This window comes from Pan troglodytes, chromosome 1, assembly GCF_028858775.2.
Source record: "Pan troglodytes isolate AG18354 chromosome 1, NHGRI_mPanTro3-v2.0_pri, whole genome shotgun sequence".
Lineage (NCBI taxonomy): Eukaryota > Metazoa > Chordata > Mammalia > Primates > Hominidae > Pan > Pan troglodytes.
Window position 1 is genome coordinate 66,692,834 of NC_072398.2, and position 21,812 is coordinate 66,714,645.

General features: G+C 41.1%; 2 protein-coding genes across 2 annotated transcripts; one reads left to right on the plus strand and one right to left on the minus strand.

Moving 5' to 3' along the window:
- Positions 1-652: 652 nt before the first annotated feature.
- LOC100611080 (uncharacterized) lies at positions 653-4,571 on the minus strand. Its single transcript, XM_009439311.3, has 3 exons — positions 4,009-4,571; positions 3,434-3,513; positions 653-2,798 (listed from the first exon to the last, which is right to left on the minus strand). Exons 1-3 carry the CDS (start codon positions 4,132-4,134, stop codon positions 2,732-2,734), a joined length of 273 nt encoding a protein of 90 aa, XP_009437586.1. The 5' UTR covers positions 4,135-4,571; the 3' UTR covers positions 653-2,731.
- A 7,004-nt stretch (positions 4,572-11,575) lies between these two features.
- Positions 11,576-12,597, plus strand: LOC107966662 (transmembrane epididymal protein 1). The gene has a single exon (XM_016951365.4). It carries the CDS (start codon positions 11,576-11,578, stop codon positions 12,395-12,397), a length of 822 nt encoding a protein of 273 aa, XP_016806854.3. The 3' UTR covers positions 12,398-12,597.
- The last annotated feature ends 9,215 nt before the right edge of the window (positions 12,598-21,812 follow it).

The window sequence follows — 21,812 nt, forward strand, 5'->3', positions numbered from 1 at the left end:
CTAACATACTTATCTTTGTTTTAGGGGAAATTTTAATTCTAGTAAGTGTAAGTTACTCATTCCTATGGAATTCTTTTTAAAGGAAGAACTGGGGTCCAAAATATATTAGTAAGTCTAAATACATGAATAATCACAATAAATTTAAGTATCTTAAATTCCTTTGTCAAAGTAACACAGATTTTTCTGAATACTCTAAGCTATAGTGTTAAACTATATAATATTTAAAAGACATATTCTTAAACTAAGGGGGTACAGAAAGGCTGAAAAATAGGCATTAAAGTATACTAGATAAATAATAAAAGAAAGCACATGCTATAATGCTAATATCTGACAAAAGAAAATGAAATGAGAAGCATTAACAATTAAGAGGGACAAAGATATTTTTCTTTCAATTGTATTCAATTCACCAAGAAGATATAATTTATGAATCTTAATGCATTGACAATGTGGCATTATATTTTTGTATATATAAATATGTGCATTAAATAAATGCTGATGGAAATAAAGAGAAATAATACAGAGCCATGGTCAAAGAACATAATACATTCATTTCAGAAATAATCATATCATATACAAAATTAATAAAAATTATTTTGAATTAATTTTGAAGATTTGAATTAATTATTTTGAAAATTTGAATACTGCACAGGAATATTTATTAAGAAAAAAATACATCCCCTTGCTCCCCACCACCCCGCTCAAAACAGAAATAACATCAACATAAAAAGAACGGTAAAAAGAAAACAAAATAATTTATTTGGAAATTAAGACATTCTTCTAGGTAACTTTTGTGTTAAAGAGAAAATAAAAATAAAAATGGAAAAACTAGTAAGAAGTGAATGGTAACTCCATGTATCAGAGACTCTAGACTGCAGCCAGAGTAGAATCAGAAGAAAAAGGAAGTCTCCTCCAAACCCTCCAGGGATTATGATTAAGGGGTGGCTGAGCTAGTTGCCCCTTACAGGTTCATCCCACATTGCCAATTCCCCTGAGCCTTCAGACTTCTTAAACTAGAGTGGCACTATCCAATACAGTAGTCGCTAGCCCCAAGTGCTAAATTTAAATTAACCAAAGTAACAATAAAATTTAAAATTCAGTGTTTTAGTTGTTCTGGCCACATTTTAAGTACTCAATAGCCACAGGTGGCTGGAAGTTATTGTGCTGGACAGCACAAGCTACAGAACATTCCATCGTAGAAATAGAAAGTTCTGTTTGGCAGTGCTTCTCTAATGTTTGCCAGGGACATTCCAAAATGTCAATTCCACTGACTGTAGGCCACCACTGAGTCCAGGTTTCAACTGGCCAACCTAGCAGACTGTATGTACTACTTCTATTTGCTCAAGCCAACATATTAAATTCAGAATCTCAGGGAAGTAAACTCATATCAAGGAATGTGGTTAAGTCAGCTCTTCAATTTTACTTTAGATGGTCAAATAGCTTTAGGATTCATTCATAGCCATGCTCCCCAAACTCTGGCCAAAACTGATTGGTAAAGTCTCATAATTATTGTAGTGTATCAGTTTCCTCTCCCACCTCAGACCAGGTCTTGTACATCCTTACCTTGGACCTACTCTTGTTATGGTCCTGGAGGTACTTAGAGAAGTGGGAGTGAATCCTACAGAGGTCAGCATCCCATGGGGATGGCATTCTCCCAGGTGCAGTGATTGACAGGTGTTTATACAGAGAAAGGTGCCCATACAGAGAAAGGTGCCCTCTCTGGTGGGAAGAGGGGTTTCCTCAATCAAAAAAGGAGGTCATATGGAATTGGGGAGTTCAAAGTTTTCAGCCTGCCCAGGCGCAGTGGCGCACACCTATAATCCTAGCATTTTGGGAGGCTGAGGCAGGCAGATTGCTTGAGGTCAGGAGTTCAAGACCAGCCTGGCCAACATGGTGAAACCCCGTCTCTACTAAAAATACAAAAATTAGCTAGGCGTGGTTGTGTGGGCCTGTAGTCCCAGCTACTCAGGAGGCTGAGGTGGGAGGATCACTTGAGCCTGGGAGGTGGAGATTGCAGTGAACTGAGATTGTGCCACTGCACTCCAGCCTGGGTGACAGTGAGACCTTGTCTCAAAAAAACAAAACAAAACAAAACAAAAAAACCAAAGTTTTCAGCCTCACCTTTTCTCCCTCTCATATCTCAGGATCTCACTCCTTCTCCCACCAATGCCCTTAACTTAGTCTTAGAGACTGGCAGGGGCAAGCATTTAATTGGTTCTGCCACTGTACAAGCCATACAATACAGCATTTGATGTCATCTTTGCCATATCTGCCATGAAACTATAAGAAATAAGGGATTCCTTTAAAGATGGCATAAAAGTGCTTTCATTTCCCACCCATCTTCTGAATTGAGTATTTAAGGCCTTCAATTTTTCTTTTCACTCTGTACACTCTCTTGGGCAGCACTGTCCAATACAACCTTCTGCAGGGATAAAAGTGGTCTCTACCTATGCTGCCCTATAATATAGCAGTCACTAGCCATATGCAGTTTTTGAGCACTTGAAATGTGGCTAGTGTGACTGAAGAACTGAATTTTAAATTTCATTTAATTTTAATTCATCTTAATTTTAATGTAAATAGCCACATGTGGTTAGTGGCTACCAGACTGGACAGCGCAGCTCTAGGGCACCAAAAGGAGTTAGCTGACCCAAAATTTTTATAATCATTATTGTCATCATCTTACCAATTTGCTAAAGCCACTTCCTCTCCCAACCCCTTGTCCTCCACTTGCACTTCAGTCCATGCAATAATGGTGTAATTGCGATGCCACCATAACTTGGAAATGAAATGTCTCCTTTTCCCTGGCAAGGAGGTTATCCATGCATTTCTCAAGTGTGAGAGCAACCTAGCCCCAGAATTCTATCTTCAGGGCCACTCTTGATATCTGTTACTCTATCAATCATTGATCTAGAATTGCACACTCAAACGGGGTAAAACTGTTAACTAAAGGGGCCATTTAAAACACTGTTGGCAGGAAAGCTAACATACCCAAGGGTTAGCGACAGTAAAGAGCCACTAACCACACCTAGGCACAGGGAAGCAGCTGACCAGACCTGAGGGGTAGGTCTAGCTGTAGGAGCTGGCCTCCTGCTGGAGCTGGGGCCCTCTGTAGGTGATGCAAACAATCTCTGCACTCAGCAGAGAGGCTACCTGGGAATGGATACGTCAGACCCACTCTCCTCCTGCTCACCACCCTCCTTCCTCCTTCCTCCTTCCTGTGCCTTCCTTTAACAAACCCAACCAGAAGCCAGAATGTGAAGAACGTTGTTATTGCCATCCATAAAGTACAGCCTCCAGAGGCATAGAGGGTGGGTAAGGGTGGAGGGTGGTTCTAGAGTAGCAAACAAAACATTTCTCTGTTTGTGCTACTACAGTAGCTCACCCATGTTTGAACTATTAAGAAAAAAGTCTGGACAGATGAGGCCTGGACTCTGACCTTGTGCTGATTCCCCATAGAAATGCCACCTGTGAGTTCCTGATGAAGGCAGCTGGTCTTCCCTCTCCTGGAGCTATTCCCTAATGAAATCAAATGAGTTACAAACATTAACAATGACAAACACAGTGAGGAAAACTGAAGCAGCCAAAGTGGGACAAATTAAAAAGGTGATTTTGAAAGAATCTTATAGTAAAAACATAGTAACGGGCAGTTTTCTATGACATGTCTAGAGATGATTCCTTGTATCTACCCCACAAACAAATCTTGTTATTGAAATCCTCTAAAATGCATTCTACACATTACTCAGCATGATACTCTGTAATTCTAAATAATTCTTTAATACAGGTTTGTATATGTAGTGTGTGAGTATGTGTACTACACTTTTAGCAATATTGTAAGCTCTGTGAGGACAAGATTACGTCACAATTAGTAAATTCATATTTACTGGATTCCTGAGGACCTTCTTGCTCACTGGAGCATTTCAGGATGCTATACACAGTGGTAAAGGCTGTGCCTGGGGCCCCTTGGGACTGTGGGATGGTGCACTGGGGAGACAGGCATGGGGGGAGACTCACCATGGAGTAGACAGGCCACAAAGGACCTCCTCGGCTCTTTTGGTCAGTCTGAGTTTCCCCCACAAAACAGCTTTCCCAGTACTCTGTGTCTAGATTCTGGAGCTGTCTTGCAGTTCTGCTAATCATTCACCACCTTTGGCTTCTTTCTCAGCTACTGTGGGCAGTGTGTCTGGTTTGGGATGGGTGATTCCTATCTTCAAAGTCCTGGGATCAGGATGTTCATGTTTTAAATGAACAACATGTAGCTTTGATGCCTGGCCAAGGAGGGGGACGGGACACCACAGATAGAAGGTTATTTTGGGGCTATTTATTCTGCATCCATATCATTTTCAGCCTCAAACATCTGGTGTTCTAGTGCACACTTCTGCCCTTCTCCTCCTCTGACTGTCGACATCCCTGTTCCAGTTTTCAGGAGTTAAATAGGGTAGCCAGAAGATGAATGGTATTTGTTTGTCCCCCACATCCACTGCATCCCTAGACCCACTGCCCCAAAGGCAGTAGAAGTAATATTACTAGTGAACAAATTCAGCCCACCTGCATGCCTGCAGTCCATTCTAGGTAGAACTAGGTTACTCAGAAGCAGGCACTGGTTCTTTGCTGATGGTAAACACTTATAGGAGCATTGGAGTTCACTGCACCAGGAGCCACTTTTCCTCAGGGCAGTTCAGTGATTTCCCAGAGCAAAGGCAAGAACCAAAGGGAATCCCAACCATTTCTCCTCCCTGGTCCGCTCCATCACAAAGTCACACCCACAACTTCCCTTGTACCTCCTCTCCCTAAGCATGCAGCTCTTTGAAGTTTTCTGAATGTTTTGACCACTAGCTAAAAGAAGACAATTGTGGGGTAATAAATACTCCCTTTCTATGCAACAACCCTGTTCTCTCTCTCAATTTAGAAAACACATGTCGAAGTCGTTCCTTCCTCTAATGGAAATAAAGGCTTTGCTAATTAAGAGAAAACTGGGACCAAAACCCTGATCTCCTAATTTCCAGTCAATCTTTTTTTTCCATTTCATCACCCTGTCTTCCTAAAGCTGGGTTTCTACAACAAAATGTCAACAGTGGTTATCATCAGGTTATGGGATTGCAAGTGTTTCTTTTTCTCTCAGTTTTGGCTTCTGTATTTTTCCAGATTTTTCTATAAGGGTTATGTATTAGCTTTGCATTAGCTTGGATGAACTAGCTGCACTAACAAACAAATGCAATAATTTCCATTCCTTAATTTTAAAAAAGTTAATTTCTTTTTATATTCATGCATAGTCCAAAATGAGTGTTCATGATCTGCGTATAAGCCTCCTACAATGAGTAATCCAGGAAATCTGTCCCTTATACCTTGGAGCTCCTCCATCCTCAACAAAATATGACTTTTAACTAGGCTGGGATATTCTGTATTAAGCCAGAAGAAAGAAAAGTAGCTAGAAAAGTATGTGAGGGAGGATTTTATGGGTAAGAACAGAAAGTAATATATATCACTTCCTTCACACTTCATTGGCTAGGACTCAGTTATAAGCCTGCATCTAACTGCAAGGAAGGATGGCAAACAAAAGAAGAAAAAGAAACAAATTTTATGAATTGCTAGCCAGTATATGCCACACTTGTATACATATAAAAAAAAGGTTGAAGTTAAAATGGAATAAGGAAGTCAAGTCCCTCTGGAAAGCAATCTTATGCTCTCTTTCCTACAGTATTTTCACATGCAAATCTCCATTCTCCCACTGGCAAAAAGTGGCCTCCACCCACCAGGGTATAGAGAGATTGGATTTTCCTGATACAATCATGTGTCACTTAATGACGGGGATATGTGCTGAGAAATGTGTCATTAGGTGACTTCATCATTGTGCAAACATCTTAGAGAGTACTTACATAAGCCTAGATGGTATAGCCTCCTACACACCTAGGCTAAAAGGAATAGCCTATTGCTCCTAATCTACAGACCTGTACAGCATGTTACTGTGCTGAATACTGTGAGCAATTGTAACACATGCTAAGTATTTATGTATTTAAACATACCTAAACATAGAAAATATACAGTAAAAATATGATATAAAAGACTAAGAAAAATAGTATACTTGTATAAGGCACTTACCATGAATGGAGCTTGCAGGACTGGAAGTTGTTCTGGGTGAATCAGTGAGTGGTGAGTGAATGTGAAGGCCTAGGACATTACTGTATGCTTTTATAGGACTGGCAGTGCAGTAGGTTTTTTTATGCCAGCATTACTGTTACAGGACCAACAGGTTCATTTGCCCACTGTGCAGCAACAGATCAATATGCCAAGACAGCAGGGTTTGCAGCAGAGAAAGAGTTTAAGGATTGCAAGGCAGCTGAGTGAGAAGATAGGAGAAACCCTCAAATCTATCTCCCTGAGGAATTTTGGGCTGAAGTTTTAAGGGGATCATGGAGGGCAAGAGGCTGGAAAATTGAGGTAACTGATTGGTTGGGGTAAAGGCGATGAAACCATCAGGATGTTGAGACTGAATTCTTTAGTGAGTCGGTTCTTTGTGGGGTCTTTCGGACTAGCTGACATCAGTAGTTTCACTGATATATAGGACCTGAAAGAATATCTCAAATGAAAAACGTAATGTTTCACAATGCTCAAGTTGTTGCCTATAGAGCAGTTAAGGAGAACTACAATCTAGGCTCTGCATGATTCTGGGGCAATAGACAGCAAAAAACTATGAGGAAGCAGGTCAGAGAGCAAGCTCACCTAATGATTAATGCTGAATGTGCTGCAAGCTTGGTTTATTTTTATTTCTCCCCCTTCCTTCTTCCCTGATTAAATTTATAAAATTTATATGGACAGTTTCATCACCACAAACACGTGAGTAATGTGTTAAGCTATGATGTTGGATAGCTATGATGTCACTACATGACAGAAATTTTTCAGCTCCATTATAATCTTATGGGACCATGGTTGAATATGTGGTCCATTATTAGGCAGCACATAATTTTATTAAGTAAGTGTGAGAAATATTTGGATGAGATGGGATTAAGTGGGGACATACTTGGATGGGAGAGAGAGCTCAGAGGCAGCGCTGTGACCTAGGTGTAAACTCTCCTTGTCCCCACTGGGGGTGTCAGCACACAGATGCTGTCTCTTTGCCCTACAGCATTGCTTGTATCATGAGGACAGATGATACAAGATGTGGAGGATCAAAGTTAGCATGGTTCATGTTCTATGATGAACTTCCTCTCCCCTAAGCACACTTATCACCCTCAGAGAAATTCCTATTCCATGTACCCTCTGTAATAAACCCAGAAATATTTGTGTGCCTAGGGATGCCTCACATTCCCTGTACCTTGTTCTCCACACCCTCTAAATGAAGACTTTCACATATTTTGGAAATTTGCCTCTTACCAAATATATGGCATCTTAGTCCATTTCTTGTTGCTTGTAACAGAATACCTGAAACTGAAAAAGAATTTATTTCTTATAGTTATGGAGACTGGGAAGTCCAACAACAAGGGTCTGCATCTGCTGAATGTCTTTTTGTTGATGAGGACTCCCTGAAGAGTCCTGAGACAGCACAGGGCATCAAATAATGAGGGAGCTGTGTGTGATAGCTCAGGTCACACGTCCTCTTCTTTTTTTTTTTTTTTTTTTGAGACAGAGTCTCACTCTGTCACCCAGACTGGAGTGCAGTGGCACAATCTCGGCTCACTGCAACCTCTGCCTCCCAGGTTCAAGTGATTCTTCTGCCTCAGCCTCCCAAGTAGCTGGGACTACAGGTGTGTGCCACCATGCCCGGCTAATTTTTTGTATTTTTAGTAGAGACAGGCTTCACTATGTTGGCCAGGCTGGTCTCGAACTCTGGACCTCAAGTGATCACCCGCCTCAGCCTCCCAAAGTGCTGGGATTACAGGTATGAGCCACCACACCTGACCACCCACTATGTTTCTTATAGGGGTTATGGTTTCAGGTCTGACATTTTAGTTTTTAATCCATTTTGAGTTAATTTTTGTATATGGTATAAGATGAGGGTCCAATTTCATTTTTTTACATGTGAACTTCCAGTTTTCCCTAAGACATTTATTGAAAAGACTATCCTTTCCCCATTGAGTATTCTTAGTTCTCTTGTTGAAGATCAGTTGAACATATATGCATAGGTTTAATTTCTGGGCTCTCTATTCTGTTCCATTGGTCTATGTGTCTGTTTTTACGTCAGACATAAAATGTTTAGATTACTATAGTGTTGGAATATAATTTGAAATCAGAAGTGTGATGCCTCCAACTGTGTTCTTCTTTCTCAAGATTGATTTGTCTATTTGGGATATTTTGTGTTTCCATTTGAATTTTAGAATTACTTATTCTACTTCTGTGAAAAATGCCATTGGAATTTTGAGAGAGATTGTATAGAATCTATAGATTGGTTTGAGTGGTATGGACATATTAAACATTTTAATTCTTCCAATCCATGAGTATGGGATATTTTTCCATTTATTTGTGTCTTCTTCTATTTCTTTCTTCAATGTTTTATAATTTTCAGCATACAGATCTTTTGCCTTCTTGGTTAAATGTAGTCCCAACTCAAAACAACAAAACAAATAACCCAGTTTAAAAATGAGTAAGGAACCTGCATTTCTGGACATTTTTCCAAAGAAGACATATAAATGGCCAGTGGGTATGTTAAAATGTGCTCAACATCACCAATCACAGAAAAATGCAAACAAAAATCACAAGGAGATATCACTTCACATCTTAGAAGAGCTATAATAAAAAAGACACGAGATAATGAGTATTTCTGAAGATGTGGAGAGAAGGTAACCCTTGTACAATATGGTGGAAATGTAAATTGGTTCAGCCATTATGAAAAACAGTATGGAAGTTTCTCAAAAAATTAAAAAAGGACTATCATATGATCCAGCAATCCCACTCCTTGGTATATATCCAAATTAAATGAAATCAGTATCTCAAAGAGATATCTGCACTCTTATGTTACAATAATCAAGATACAGAAACAACCTAAGTTGGGGCCAGGTACGGTGGCTCATGCCTGTAATCACAGTACTTTGGGAGGCTGAGGCGGGTGGATCACTTGAGCCCAGATGGATCCACCAACAGATGGATAAGTAAAGAAACATATATATATAATGGTATATTATTCAGCCTTAAAAAAGAAGGAGGTCCTGCTGTTTGCAACAATATGGATGAACCTCAGCTGGGTGCGGTGGCTCATGGCTGTAATCCCAGCACTTTGAGAGGCCAAGGTGGGTGGATCGCCTGAGGTCAGGAATTCGAGACCGGCCTGACCAATATGGTGAAACCCCATCTCTACTAAAAATATAGAAAATTTAAGCGGTGTGGTGGCATGCACCTGTAGTCCCAACTATTCGGGAGGCTGAGTCCGGAGAATTGCTTGAACCCGGCAGGCGGAGGTTGCAGTGAGCTGAGATTGTGCCACTGCACTCCAGCCTGGGCAACAGAGAGAGACTCAGTCTCAAAACAAAAAACAAACAAACAAACAAAAAATGTAGTACACTTTAAATACAGTAGTCCTCCCTTGCCTGCAGTTTCATGTTCTTAGGTTTCAGTTACTCACAGTTAACTGCAGTCTGAAAATATTATAGTATTTTGAGAGAGAGAGAGAGAAATTATATTCACACTTTTATTTCAGCATCATTTTATAATTGTTCTATTTTATTTTGAGTTATTATTGCTAATCTCTTGCTGTGCCTAATTTGTAAACTAAACTTTATTATAGGTATGTATACATGTATGGGGAAACCAGTATATGTAGGGTTCAGTACTAACCTATCCCAGGTTTCAGGCATCCACTGGGAGTCTTAGAAAGTATCACCCATGGATAAGAAGGGGCTATATAGACATTAATTTTTATAAAAAAAATAAATGGGGGCTGCTTTGCCTATGGAGTAGCCATTATTTTATTCCTTTGCTTTCTTAATAGATGTGCTTTCATTTTAAAAAATAAAAAATAATGAATAAATAAATAAATGGGGCCAGGTATGGTGGCTCACGCCTGTAATCCCAGCACTTTGGGAGGCTGAGGTGGGTGGATCACTTGAGCCCAGGAGTTTGAGACCCAGCCTGGACAACGTAGTGAGACCTCATCTCTACAAAAAATAGCTGGATGTGGTGGCGCGTGTCTGTTGTCCCACTTACTCAGCAGCTGAGGCAGGAGGATTGATTGAGCTTAGGAGGTTGAGGCTGCAGTGAGCCGTCATCAAGCCACTGCACTGCAACCTGGGCAACAAAGCGAGACACTATCTAAAAATAAAAATAAAATAGAAATAAAAATAAATAAATGAAGACTCTTGCCTTGGATGCAACCCCTCATATGCAGCTGGCTGCTACCTAGTGCTTAGAACTCTTTCTGCCTATATGTGTTAGACACATAGTAAATGATAATTAAAGAGAGAATAAAGTTGAGGACCTAATTCACATTAAAATATAAGCAGCTTGTTGGATCTACTTATCTCAACATATCTGCATTTTAATAAAAAATTATACCTTAACATTCCAAAATTGATCTCAAAAGGTGACATTTTACATTCATCTACTGTTCTGTGGAAAGATAATTTGGGGCAATTGAGCTGCTTTCTTTGTGATCCCCAAAAACTGTTATAAAAGAATGAAGAGGACAAGAGCTTAGTATCTATATATATGAGCACACATCCAAACGTTTATAAACTTTTATGTCTAGGAAGAATGTATTTGCTCTCAGTATATGACCCAACATATGAGTAAGGAGTCTTTTTTTTTGAGACAGTCTCGCTCTGTCACCCAGGCTGGAGTGTAGTGACATGATCCTGGCCCACTGCAACATCCGCCTCCCGGGTTCAAGTAATTCTCCTGCCTCAGCCTTCCAAGTGGCTGGGATTACAGGCACTCTTTACCATGCCCAGCTAGTTTTTGTATTTTTAGTGGAGATGGGATTTCACCATGTTGGCCAGGCTGATCTCGAACTCCTGACCTCGAGATCTGCCTTGGCCTCCCAAAGTGCTGGGATTACAGGCTTGAGCCACCATGCCTGTCCGAGTAAGGAGTCTTAAAGGATGCATTAAGGTTTGTGAGTAACCCAGGTCTTCTCTGGATAATCTCCGTGCTTAGGCACCTCTCTTTTTCTACTCCGAGCATTGAACAGGGGCAGAAGGAAGCAAGCCATGAGAGAGAGGGACAAGTGTAACCAGAAGGTCCTCAAGGGTCCAAAAGCAGAGCTCCTGAGAGCACAAATTCCCACAGGTGCATACTAAAAAATATTTATGTTTCTACTTTGGCAGAACTCAATTCGTTCCCAGTGTACTGGAATGAAACGGAACAATGAGACCCACCTCACTAAAAACCTAGGCTCCTGTCCAGAACTTTCCAGTCTGTGAGAGAGCAGTGGGCAGAAGGAGATGATAAAAGTAGGTAGAACTTAGCTCTGTATATATAGACCCAAAACTCTAGAGGCCTGTGAGGGAAAGGAGAGCGGAGAGGTCCTGAGTATTGTTCTTCACGCTTCAGTCGGACAGGCCTCTATTCCATGGGAAAGTTCATTGGCCATTTTTACCTGGGGCTATTTCTTTTCTCTCATGGACTATATCAGGCCACAGTGGTCTCCAAGGGCATGATACTCAAAGGTTGTCTCCTGTATCCTTTGTGCTCTCCCAGGAATAAGCAAAGATGTGCCAGGCTGTGGAAAATAGCCTATGGAGGATTACTAAAGATAGTGACTGGCTCCCTCTTAACATTTTATGTGGTTCTCTGTCTTGATGGCAGGATGGTGCTAATGAGCAAGCAAGTGCCATCAAGGTTCATGTACCCCAAAGAGTGGCAGCACCTCACCATGTTCATCCTCCTCACTCTTAATGGCTGTGTGGACTTCATGAGCAAGAACATGCTGCCTCAGAGGTGTGTGGGCCTAGAAAAAGGTACCCTGGTCCTGATCATCTACGAGCTCCTGCTGCTGATGGTGTCACATATTAAAGATTCAGAAGGGGTGGAGCTGCACGTTCATTCTCCGCTCATCTTGGTGGTGTTCCTGCTGTTGCTGGTGTTGACTACAGAGCTGTGGGCTCCCAACATGTGTCATCTCCAGCTGATGGAGACCTTTCTTATCCTGATCATGGGCTCCTGGCTGATGCAGGCAGGCTTTATTCTATACAGAACTGTCTCTGGCTACCCATGGCAGGACGATGACATCAGTGACATCATGTTTGTCACCACCTTCTTCTGCTGGCATGTGATGATCAATGCCTCATTCCTGTTGGGAATCTATGGCTTCTCTTCCTTTTGGTATCATTGTTTCAGACCCAGCTTGAAGCTGACTGGGCCCAAAGAAGCTCCATATTATGCAAGCACTCCAGGACCCCTCTACAAGTTGCTACAGGAAGTGGAGCAGTCAGAGAAAGAGGACCAGGTTCTCTTTTTTTCAAAGAGCTCCCCCTGAGACAGGGCCTACAGTGGCAGGCACATCGTCCAACATCATCTTCCTCCTGCGGGCTCCTTAGCCACGAACATGGCACCCTCTTTGGTCCCCAGTGAAGGGAATGGCCCTGAAGGACAGTAATTGGCCTCGACTGTTGTCCCTGTAGCTGGGCCTCAGACTGCTGAGTAGATAGGGAGAGAGAAACCTGAAGAGGGGGCACAGATGGGGTTATGTGGATGGGCCAAAGTGGGAGAGGAGGAAGAGTCCCAAAGGGGTAGGAATGTGGCCAAGAAATATCCATAGCGGGAAGAAAACAATCAAAGGGAGGCCTCTGAAAGGAGGAGGTAGGAGCCCAGCAGTGATGCCCCCACCAGCTGCCTGGCCTGGTTTTTACCTAAGGAATAAAGACTTCTCACAAATCAAGATTGGAGTGATGGGTATTTCTGTTGGCCAGCTAAGGTGAAACAGCGTAAACAGATGGAGTACCATTCACTTAACCCACCTGACTGAAATAAGAATCTCTTATGTATTTTTAACTTGGGTGGATTAGCATAGTTTCAAATTCTGCACATAAAGTGAGAATTAAAACTGTTTACATCATAGTTTTTCAAGTCTCCATAAACCAAACTTTCACTAAATGCCACCACATCTCTTACTCCTGACCTCCAATCCAGCCAAAGCAAAGTGTTTTTCTACTTGTTTAACCACCACTAGCCCCAGCAGCAGTTTACTAGATCCTAATTTACTATATCCTACACCTGAGCCTTTCGAAATAACGCTCTCTACAAAACCCATTGGCAGTCACATTTTTACTACACGGTGTCATTCTACACTCAGCCATAAATTTCCTGCACCACTTCCACCAAAAAGTCCTCCTCAGAAAAATTCTCATAGACTCCTTGGGTATGGAGATCTTCAGCAACTCGTGTAAATCTGCGTTGCTATTTGCCGGTGCTGCTGATACACTCTCCTTTGTTCTGTATCTCATATTGCTCCTCTCCAGGAAGTTTTGCCCCACCAACTACAAGGCAGGCGCCTGAACAGCAGGGAATTTATCATGTCCTAGTTACCCATTTCTGCTGCATGTTCCAGAAGAATATAACATTGTCCTCCACACAATTCATGCTTAATAAAGTCTCTCATTTGCTTCAAGCGCCTCCCTTTCCTGTCTCTTCTAAATGTAGTGTCTCCTATGTGAACTCTCGGAGAGGCAGCCACAGGCTAAGACTGCATCACACAGCAGCGGGTCTGTGTATAAAATAAACTCCACTGACCTTTTTAGGAGATTAGTTTACTCTGTGTATCATCCTTTACTAGACCTCTATGAGGTATGCCCTGTTGGCTTCCCAGATGTCTCCATTTTACATATAAAAAACTGAAGACTTCCACAGGTGTCTGTGCCCAAAGACTCATGGCTGGTCTGAGACAGGACAGGAGCATACACTCTGAAAGTCAAGCCCCTGCTTCTGTTGTCTGGGCTCGAATGACTTCTCTGCAGAGAAAGGTGGAGGAGTGTGACTGACGTGGAAAACAAGATGGGTAGAAAGCAGGCAGCAAAAAGCCCCGGTGTGCATGAGTAGAACACTGCAATGATCCTCAGGCCTCCTAAAAAGTATGTGCACGTCGTACTTTCTGTCTCTATCCTAGGCTGCCCTGGGTGTGCAGAGGATGCTGGGCTTCCATACCCCTGGCAGGGCTGATGTTTTGGGTACAGGTCAGACTGGAGCCTGACACAAGATGCTTCTAATCCTTCTTGTTTCTTGGGTTATGTCTAATTACTGGGCTCTTTTTCATTATTTATCACCTGGGCTCTCATTTTTTATTGCTTTTTTTTTTTTTTTTTTTTTTTTTTGAGACAGAGTCTTGCTCTGTCACCCAGGCTGGAGTACAGTGGCGTGATCTTGGCTCACTGCAACCTCCGCCTCCCAGGTTCAAGTGATTCTCCTGCCTCAGCCTCCCAAGTAGCTGGGACTATAGACATGTGCCACCATGCCCAGCTAATTTTTGTATTTTTAGTAGAGACGGGGTTTCACCATGTTGGCCAGGCTGGTCTTGAACTCCTGACCTCAGGTGATCCGCCCGCCTTGGCCTCCCAAAGTGCTGGGATTACAGGCATGAGCCACCGCACCCAGCCTTATTGCCATTCTTGAATACAGTCATGGTAAATAATGAAGAAACCCAGAAAACACTTCCTTATTGATCTTATCAAGTCATTCATATCCTAGTTCTAAACTGCTAAGCAAATCTCTGATAATTAGTGAATTTCTCCCAACATAATATCTCATAAAATATGTCTTGCAACTAATATACCTGCATTTGTAGAAACATATTTAAATTGAGTGTACTCCCCTCCAAAAACATTCCCAATATAAGTTTAACAAAATTCAGCAAACCCATTGTAAAATATATCTGAGAAAGAAACACTGAGACAGCTCAGGCCTTTTTTTTCCCAGAAGAAAAAAATGAGGGAGAAAATTGCTTTGCCAGCTTTCATAGTCCATTATGAAATTAATTCAAGAATTAAAACAGTGTGGTATAGAAGCAAGCAAGTAACATAGGTCCATAAATCAACATGGTATAGCTTAATAGAGGCTCCAGAAACAAAAATATGGAATGTGAGAATTAAATACATATTATGAATGGTTTCTTCAATTAATGTGAGGAATAATTGGCTTTTTATTTGTAAAAACAACAACTTTGTTTCAAGGTATAGGCAGGGTTTATTCCTCGTAGATGCTCTGATATAAAATATGCCGTGCATCTCCCTCCTAGCTTCCACTGACTGCAGGTAATCTTTGGCATTCCTTGGCTTATACCTGCATCACTCCCATATATGCCTCCATCTTCACATTGTCTTCTCCTGTGTGTATCTCTGTGCCTTTAATCTCCTTCTGCTTTTCTCTTATAAGAACACCTGCCATTGGCTTTAGGGCCCACCCCAAATCCAAGGTGAGCTCATCTTGAGGTCCTTAACTTAATTATATCTGCAAATACTCTTTTCCAAGTAAGATCACATTCACAGGTTCTAGGGGTTAGGACTTGGACCTATTTTTCTGGGTGCCACCATTCAATTCACTATCCTTTCATATATAAAGAAGTCTCATGTCCCATGTCCTACGTCTGTTTGGGGCCTAGAGGCAGTTAACAGCTCCAACTATTACTCAAGTATCCCTTATGGTTTCCTTATACTCTGTCCACATCTGTAAAAGAAGTACCTTTATTTATGTATTTTTTAAATTTATTTTTGAGACAGAGTCTCATTCTGTCACCCAGGCTGGAGTGCAATGGTGCAATCTCAGCTTGTTGCAACTTCTACCTCCCGAGTTCAAGCAATTCTCCTGCCTCTGTCTCCTGAGTAGCTGGGATTACAGGCGCCCGCCACCACACCCAGCTAGTTTTTTTTGTATTTTTAATTGAGATGGGGTTTCACCACGTTGGCCAGGCTGGTCTCGAACTCCTGACCTCAGGTGATTCACCCGCCTTGGCCTCCCAAAGTGCTGGGATTACAGGTGTGAGCCACCGCGCCCAGCCCAGAAGTACCTTTATTAAACCCTCTTTGAACTATCCCAATTTGGGTTTCCATCTATTTCTAATTGAAACCCTACCTGAAACACCAGTAGAGGAATTACACCGCAGGCCGAAACCTTAGAAAGAGTTCGCCCTCAGATGTTGGGAAGAGTGAAAAAAGAAAACTTTCACTGCTGAATTTCACAAAAGTGAAGATCCGATGAAGGACACTTATTTGTAAACACGTGGTTAATGAATGGAGATTTTTCACCTCCAATCAAAATGACCAAGGGATTAATTAATATATTTAGGAATCCTAAAGAGCTACTGTTTTCAAGGAACTATGCAAGGATTGGCAATAAAATAATGAGAAAAATGCAAATAACAATATACATAATTATATTGTAACTATGGTAATGGATAAAAAGGATAATTAGATGGTTTGGTAAGCAGAATTCTAAGATGGTCCCCAAGATTCCTGCTTTTGGTATACATATTCAGGTTAATCCCCTTCCCTTGAGTGTTGCTGGGACCAGTTCATATAAGGAAGTATCAAATCTAAGCTTAGTTACTAATCAGTTGACTTTGAATTAATCAGGAGGAAGATTGTCCTGGATGAGTCTGACCCACCCCTAATATATTTAGGATTCCTAAATATATTAATGAGCGCATTAGAAGAAGGTGAATCATCAAGGATTCACTCCTGCTGGCATGGAAGAAAACTCACAGCCATGTCATGATTTGCCTATGAAAGCCATGTGCCAAGAACCGAGAGCAACCTCTAGCGCAGAAGACTCAGTTCACTCCTGTTGGATTCCTGACCCATGCAAACTTTGAAATAGTAAGTTTTCATTGTGTATGCTCCTAAATTTGTGTTAATTTGTTTCAAAGCAATAGGAAACTAGTAAAGGTGGTGTTCAATTTTAGTAAAGGTTTATCCAGCACTGTGAGCAGTAGAAAACACTGTATCATGCTGAGACTTGTGGCACTGTAACTGAGAGATTATATCCAAAATGAAGTAGGTGTACAAAGAAGAGCTAGTACTATTCTTACTGAAACTCTTCCAAAAAATCTAGGAGGAGGGATCCCTTCCTAAGTCATTCTACAAATCCAGTATTACCCTAATACCAAAATCAGGCAAGGATACAACAAAAACAAAAAGAAAATTACAGGCTAATATCCCTGATGAACACAAATGCAAAAGTCCTCAACAAAATACTAGCAAACCAGATAAAACAGCACATCAAAAAGTTAATTCACTATGATAAACTGGGCTTTATTCCAGGGATGCAAGTATGGTTTAACATACACGAATCAATAAATGTGATCCACCACATAAACAGAACTAAGAACAAAAACCATATGATTATCTCAATAGATGCAGAAAAAGCATTTGATAAAATCCAACATCGACTCATGATTTAAAAAAAAAAAAAAAAAACCTCAAAAAAATGGCTGGGCACAGTGGCTCATGCCTGTAATCCCAGCACTTTGGGAGGCTGAGGTGGGCAGATCACCCGAGGTTGGGAGTTCAAGACCAGCCTGGCCAACATGGTGAAATCCTATCTCTACTATAAAAATTAGCCAGGTGTGGGATTACATGCCTGTAATCCCAGCTGCTCAGTAGGCTGAGGCATGAGAATTGCTTGAACCTGGGAGGTGGAGGTTGCAGTGAGCCAAGATCGCATCATTGCACTCCAGCCTCATGACTCCAACAGAGTGAGACTCTGACTCAAAACAAAAACAAACAAACAAACAAAATCTAAACATGGACAGAACATATGTAAAAATAGTAAGACCAATTATGACAAACCCACAGCTAACATCATAACAAATGGAGAGAAGCTAAAAGCATTTCCCCCTAAGAAGACAAGGATGTCCACTCTCACTACTACTATTCAACAAATACTGGAAGTCCTAGCTATTGGGCAGGAGAAAGAAATAAAAGGCATCCAAATTGAAAAAGAGAAAGTCCAATTATCTCTGTTCGCCGACTACATGATTGTAGACCTTGAAAACTCTAAAGACTCCTAGACCTGATTAATAACCTCAGTAGTGTCAGGATACAAAATCAATGTACAAAAATCAGTAGCATTTCTATACCTTAAAAATGTTCAAGCTGAAAAACAAATTAAGAATTCAATTCCAGCTGGGCGCGGTGGCACATGCCTGTAATCCCAGCACTTTCGGAGGCCAAGGCGGATAGATCACTTGATGTCAGGAGTTTGGAACCAGCCTGGCCAACATGGTGAAACCCTGTCTCTACTAAAAATATAAAACAATTAGCTGGGCATGGTGGTGGGTGCCTGTAATCCCAGCTCCTTTGGAGGCTGAGGCAGGAGAACTGCTTGAACCCGGGAGGTGGAGGTTTCAGTGAGCCGAGATCATGCCACTGCACTCCAGCCTGGGTGACAGAGCAAGATTCCATCTAAAAAAAATAAAAAGAAGAATTCAATGTCATTTACTATAGCCACACAAAAAAATAAAAACTAGAAATACATTTGACCAAAGAGGTGAAAGATCTCTACAAAGAAAAATACAAAACACTGACAAAATAAAGTGTAGAAGACACAAATGAATGGAGAAACATCCCAACATCCCATACTCATATACTGGAAGAATCAATATGGTTAAAATGACCATATTACCCAAATCAATCTGCAGATTCAATGCAATTCTTATCAAATTACCAACATTATTTTTCACAGAATTAGAAAAGCAATCCTAAAGTTCATATGGCTCTAAAGAAAAGCCTAAATAGCCAAAACACTCCTAAGCAAAAAGAACAAAGCCAGAGGCATTACATTGCCAGAATTCAAATTATACTACAAAGCTAAAGTAACTAAAACAGCAAGGTATTGGTACAAAAATAGACGCATAGATCATGGTACAAAAATAAAGCCACATAGCAACAACCAATTGATCTTTGATAAAGTGGAGAAAAATAAAGAACGGGGGAAAGAGACCCTAAATGGTGCTGGGTAAACTGGCTAGCCATATGCAGAAGAATGAAACTGGACCCCTATCTCTCACTACATACAAAAATTAAAAGGAAATGGATTAAATACTTAAATGTAAGACCTGAAACTATAAGAAAAAAAACCTAGAAGGACACCTAAAAAAAAAATACTCTTCTGGATATCAGCCTAGCCAAAAAATTTATGATAAAGACTTCAAAAGCATTTATGCAACAAAAATAAAAATAGACAATGGGACTAAACTGAGATGTTTTTGCACAGCAAAAGAAATCATCAACAAGATAAACAGACAACCTACATAACGGGAGAAAATGTTTACAAATTTTGCCTCCAACAAAGGATTAATATCCGGAATCTATAAGAAACTCAATTCAAGAAGAAAAAAATGAACAATTCCATTAAAAACTAGGCCAAGGACATGAACAGACATTTCTCAAAGGAAGAAATACAAGTGACCAACAAACACCTGAAAAAATGATCAACATCAGTAATCATCAGAGAAATGCAAATTAAAACCTAACCGAGATACCAACTCTCAGCAGTCAGAATGGCTTTCATTAAAACGTCAAAAAAACAAAACAAAACAAAACAAAAACCCAGATGTTTCCTTTTCTTTTCTTTTATTTGTGTTTTTATTATTATTATTTTTGAGACAGGGTCTCACCCTGTCACCCAGGCTGGAGTGCAGTGATATGAATACAGCTCACTGTAGCCTAGAACTCCTGGGCTTAAGTGATCTTCCTTGCATCAGTCTTCCTAGTAGCTGGGACCACAGGTGAGCATCAACACGCAAGGGTATTTTTTACTTTTTATTTTTTGTAGAGGTGAGGTCTTGCCTTGTTGCCCACAGCCAGTCTTGAATCCTACACTTAAGCTATCCTTTCACCTTGGCCTTCCAAAATGCTGGGATTACAAGTGTGAGTTACCTCGCCCGTCCAAAAAATAACAGATATTGGTGAGGATGCGGAGAAAAGGGAACACTTGTACACTGCTGGTGGGAATGTAAATTAGTTTGACTTCTATGGAAAACACTATGGAGATATTTCAAAGAACTGAAAACAGAACTACCATTCAACCCAGCAATCCCACTACGGGCTATCTACCCAAGGAAAAGAAAGCATTATATAAAAAGACACCTGCACTCATGTGTTTATTGCAGCACTATTTACAAAAAGCAAAGTAATGGATCCAACCTAAATGTCTACCAACAGCTTATTGGAAAATGTGGTATATATACACCATGGGATACTATGCAGCCATAAAAAAGAACAAAATCAAGTCCTTTCCAGCAACACAGTTGGAGTTGGAGGCCATTATCCTAAGTGAACTGACACAGAAGCAGAAGATAAAATATTGCATGTTCTCAATTACAGGTGGGAGCTTTCTCCATCTTTATGTCCACGAGTACCATTGTTATTAAACAAATGATACTCATGGACATCAAGATAGAGAAAATAGACTCTGGGGACTCCAAGAGATGGGGGGTAGGGAGATAGGGTTTAAAAATTACCTACTGGGTACGATGTCCAATATTAGGTGATGGGTACACTAGAAGCTCAACCCCCACCATGACGCATGTAATACCCATGTCCGATGTAACAAACAAATACCCCCGAATCTAAAATTAAAAAAAAATAATAAAATGAAGCAGATACTGTTGAGAAGCAGCAGCTTCGCAGCCATTTACTTCTTGTGCTCTGGGTCTATAGTCATAAGGAAGCCTTTGTGAACTTAGGTTCCTGGGCCCCAGAAAGCAGGTGACTTAGACAGGGCACATAAATATCGTAGACCTGAGATAGTGAAGGCAGAGGAGAGGACTGGGTGGGAATAATTAGCTTAACCCTTCAGGTAGTTGGTCATAATTGATGGCCAGGAGTTGCATTTCTATGAGCTTCCTGTGGTCCTCTTAGAGAAATGGTAGACAGCATGTATTAACTAACTGATTTAAAGAGATAAACCCTTCAATCCTATTGGCTTAACACAATAGAAGGTTATTAATCCCTATACATAAAGTTGAATGCCAGCATTCCTAGTTGGCAGAGAGCCTTCCACATAGTCTTTCAGAAGCCAGGGTCCACCCATCCTGTGTCTTTGCCCTTCTGCAGAGCCCCCCAGTTCTCTATGTTCAGCCAACAGATATGAAAAAAGAAATGGGGATCAGGAGGGAGGCTTCCATGGGCCATGCCTTGAAGTGGAATACAGCACTTCTACACACATTCCACTGGCTCAAGCTCAGTCTCTGAGAGGCTGGGAAATGTAGTCCCTGCCTGGGCAGCCCCCTTCCACCACTCTACCTGTGGAAGGGAGTGAGACTTTTTGGTAGTCACATAGCTGTATTTTCCACATGAAACTTGAAGTTTAGAGAGATTCCCAAACTGCAGAATGAAGAATCCTGAACAAAAGGAAGCAAAGGTTAACTCCTAACTAGGGGATGCATATTCTAGTTTGGAAGAAAAATGATCTTGGAAAAACAGATTCAGGAAGCTTGAGTTCTGTCCTCAGCCATGGGTTATGAGTCCATAGCATGGTCATAAGAGAAGACACAGTAATAACAGAGGTAGGGGCCAGGTGCAGTGGCTCACACCTATAAACCCAGCAATTTGGGAGGCCAATGGGGTGCGAATCACTTGAGGTCAGGAGTTCAAGACTAGCCTGGCCAACATGGTGAAACCCTGTCTCTACTAAAAACACAAAAATTAGCTGGCATGGTAACACATAACTGTAGTCCCAGCTACTTGGGAAGCTGAGGCAGGAGAATTGCTTGAATCCAGGAAGCGTAGGTAGCAGTAAGCCGAGATTGCACCATTGCACTTGTAATGCCCAGGCATTACAGCCTGGGCAACAGAGTGAGACTCCGTCTCAAACCAAAAAAAAAAAAAAAAGGAATAACAGAGGTAGGGTGAGTATGTGCTTCTACCTTGCCAAAAGTTTCCATAAGAAAAAGAAGTTTG

Excerpts from the sequence above, each read along its gene's own strand:
- LOC107966662 (XM_016951365.4), top strand. The coding sequence starts at position 11,576 with ATGATACTCAAAGGTTGTCTCCTGTATCCTTTGTGCTCTCCCAGGAAT.
- LOC100611080 (XM_009439311.3), bottom strand. The coding sequence starts at position 4,134 with ATGATTAGCAGAACTGCAAGACAGCTCCAGAATCTAGACACAGAGTAC. Across the intron at positions 3,514-4,008 it reads TGTGGCCTGTCTACTCCATG|GGAATAGCTCCAGGAGAGGG; the intron begins GTGAGTCTCCCC and ends TGATTTCATTAG. Across the intron at positions 2,799-3,433 it reads CTATGGGGAATCAGCACAAG|GGAAAAGGAGACATTTCATT; the intron begins GTCAGAGTCCAG and ends CCTCCTTGCCAG.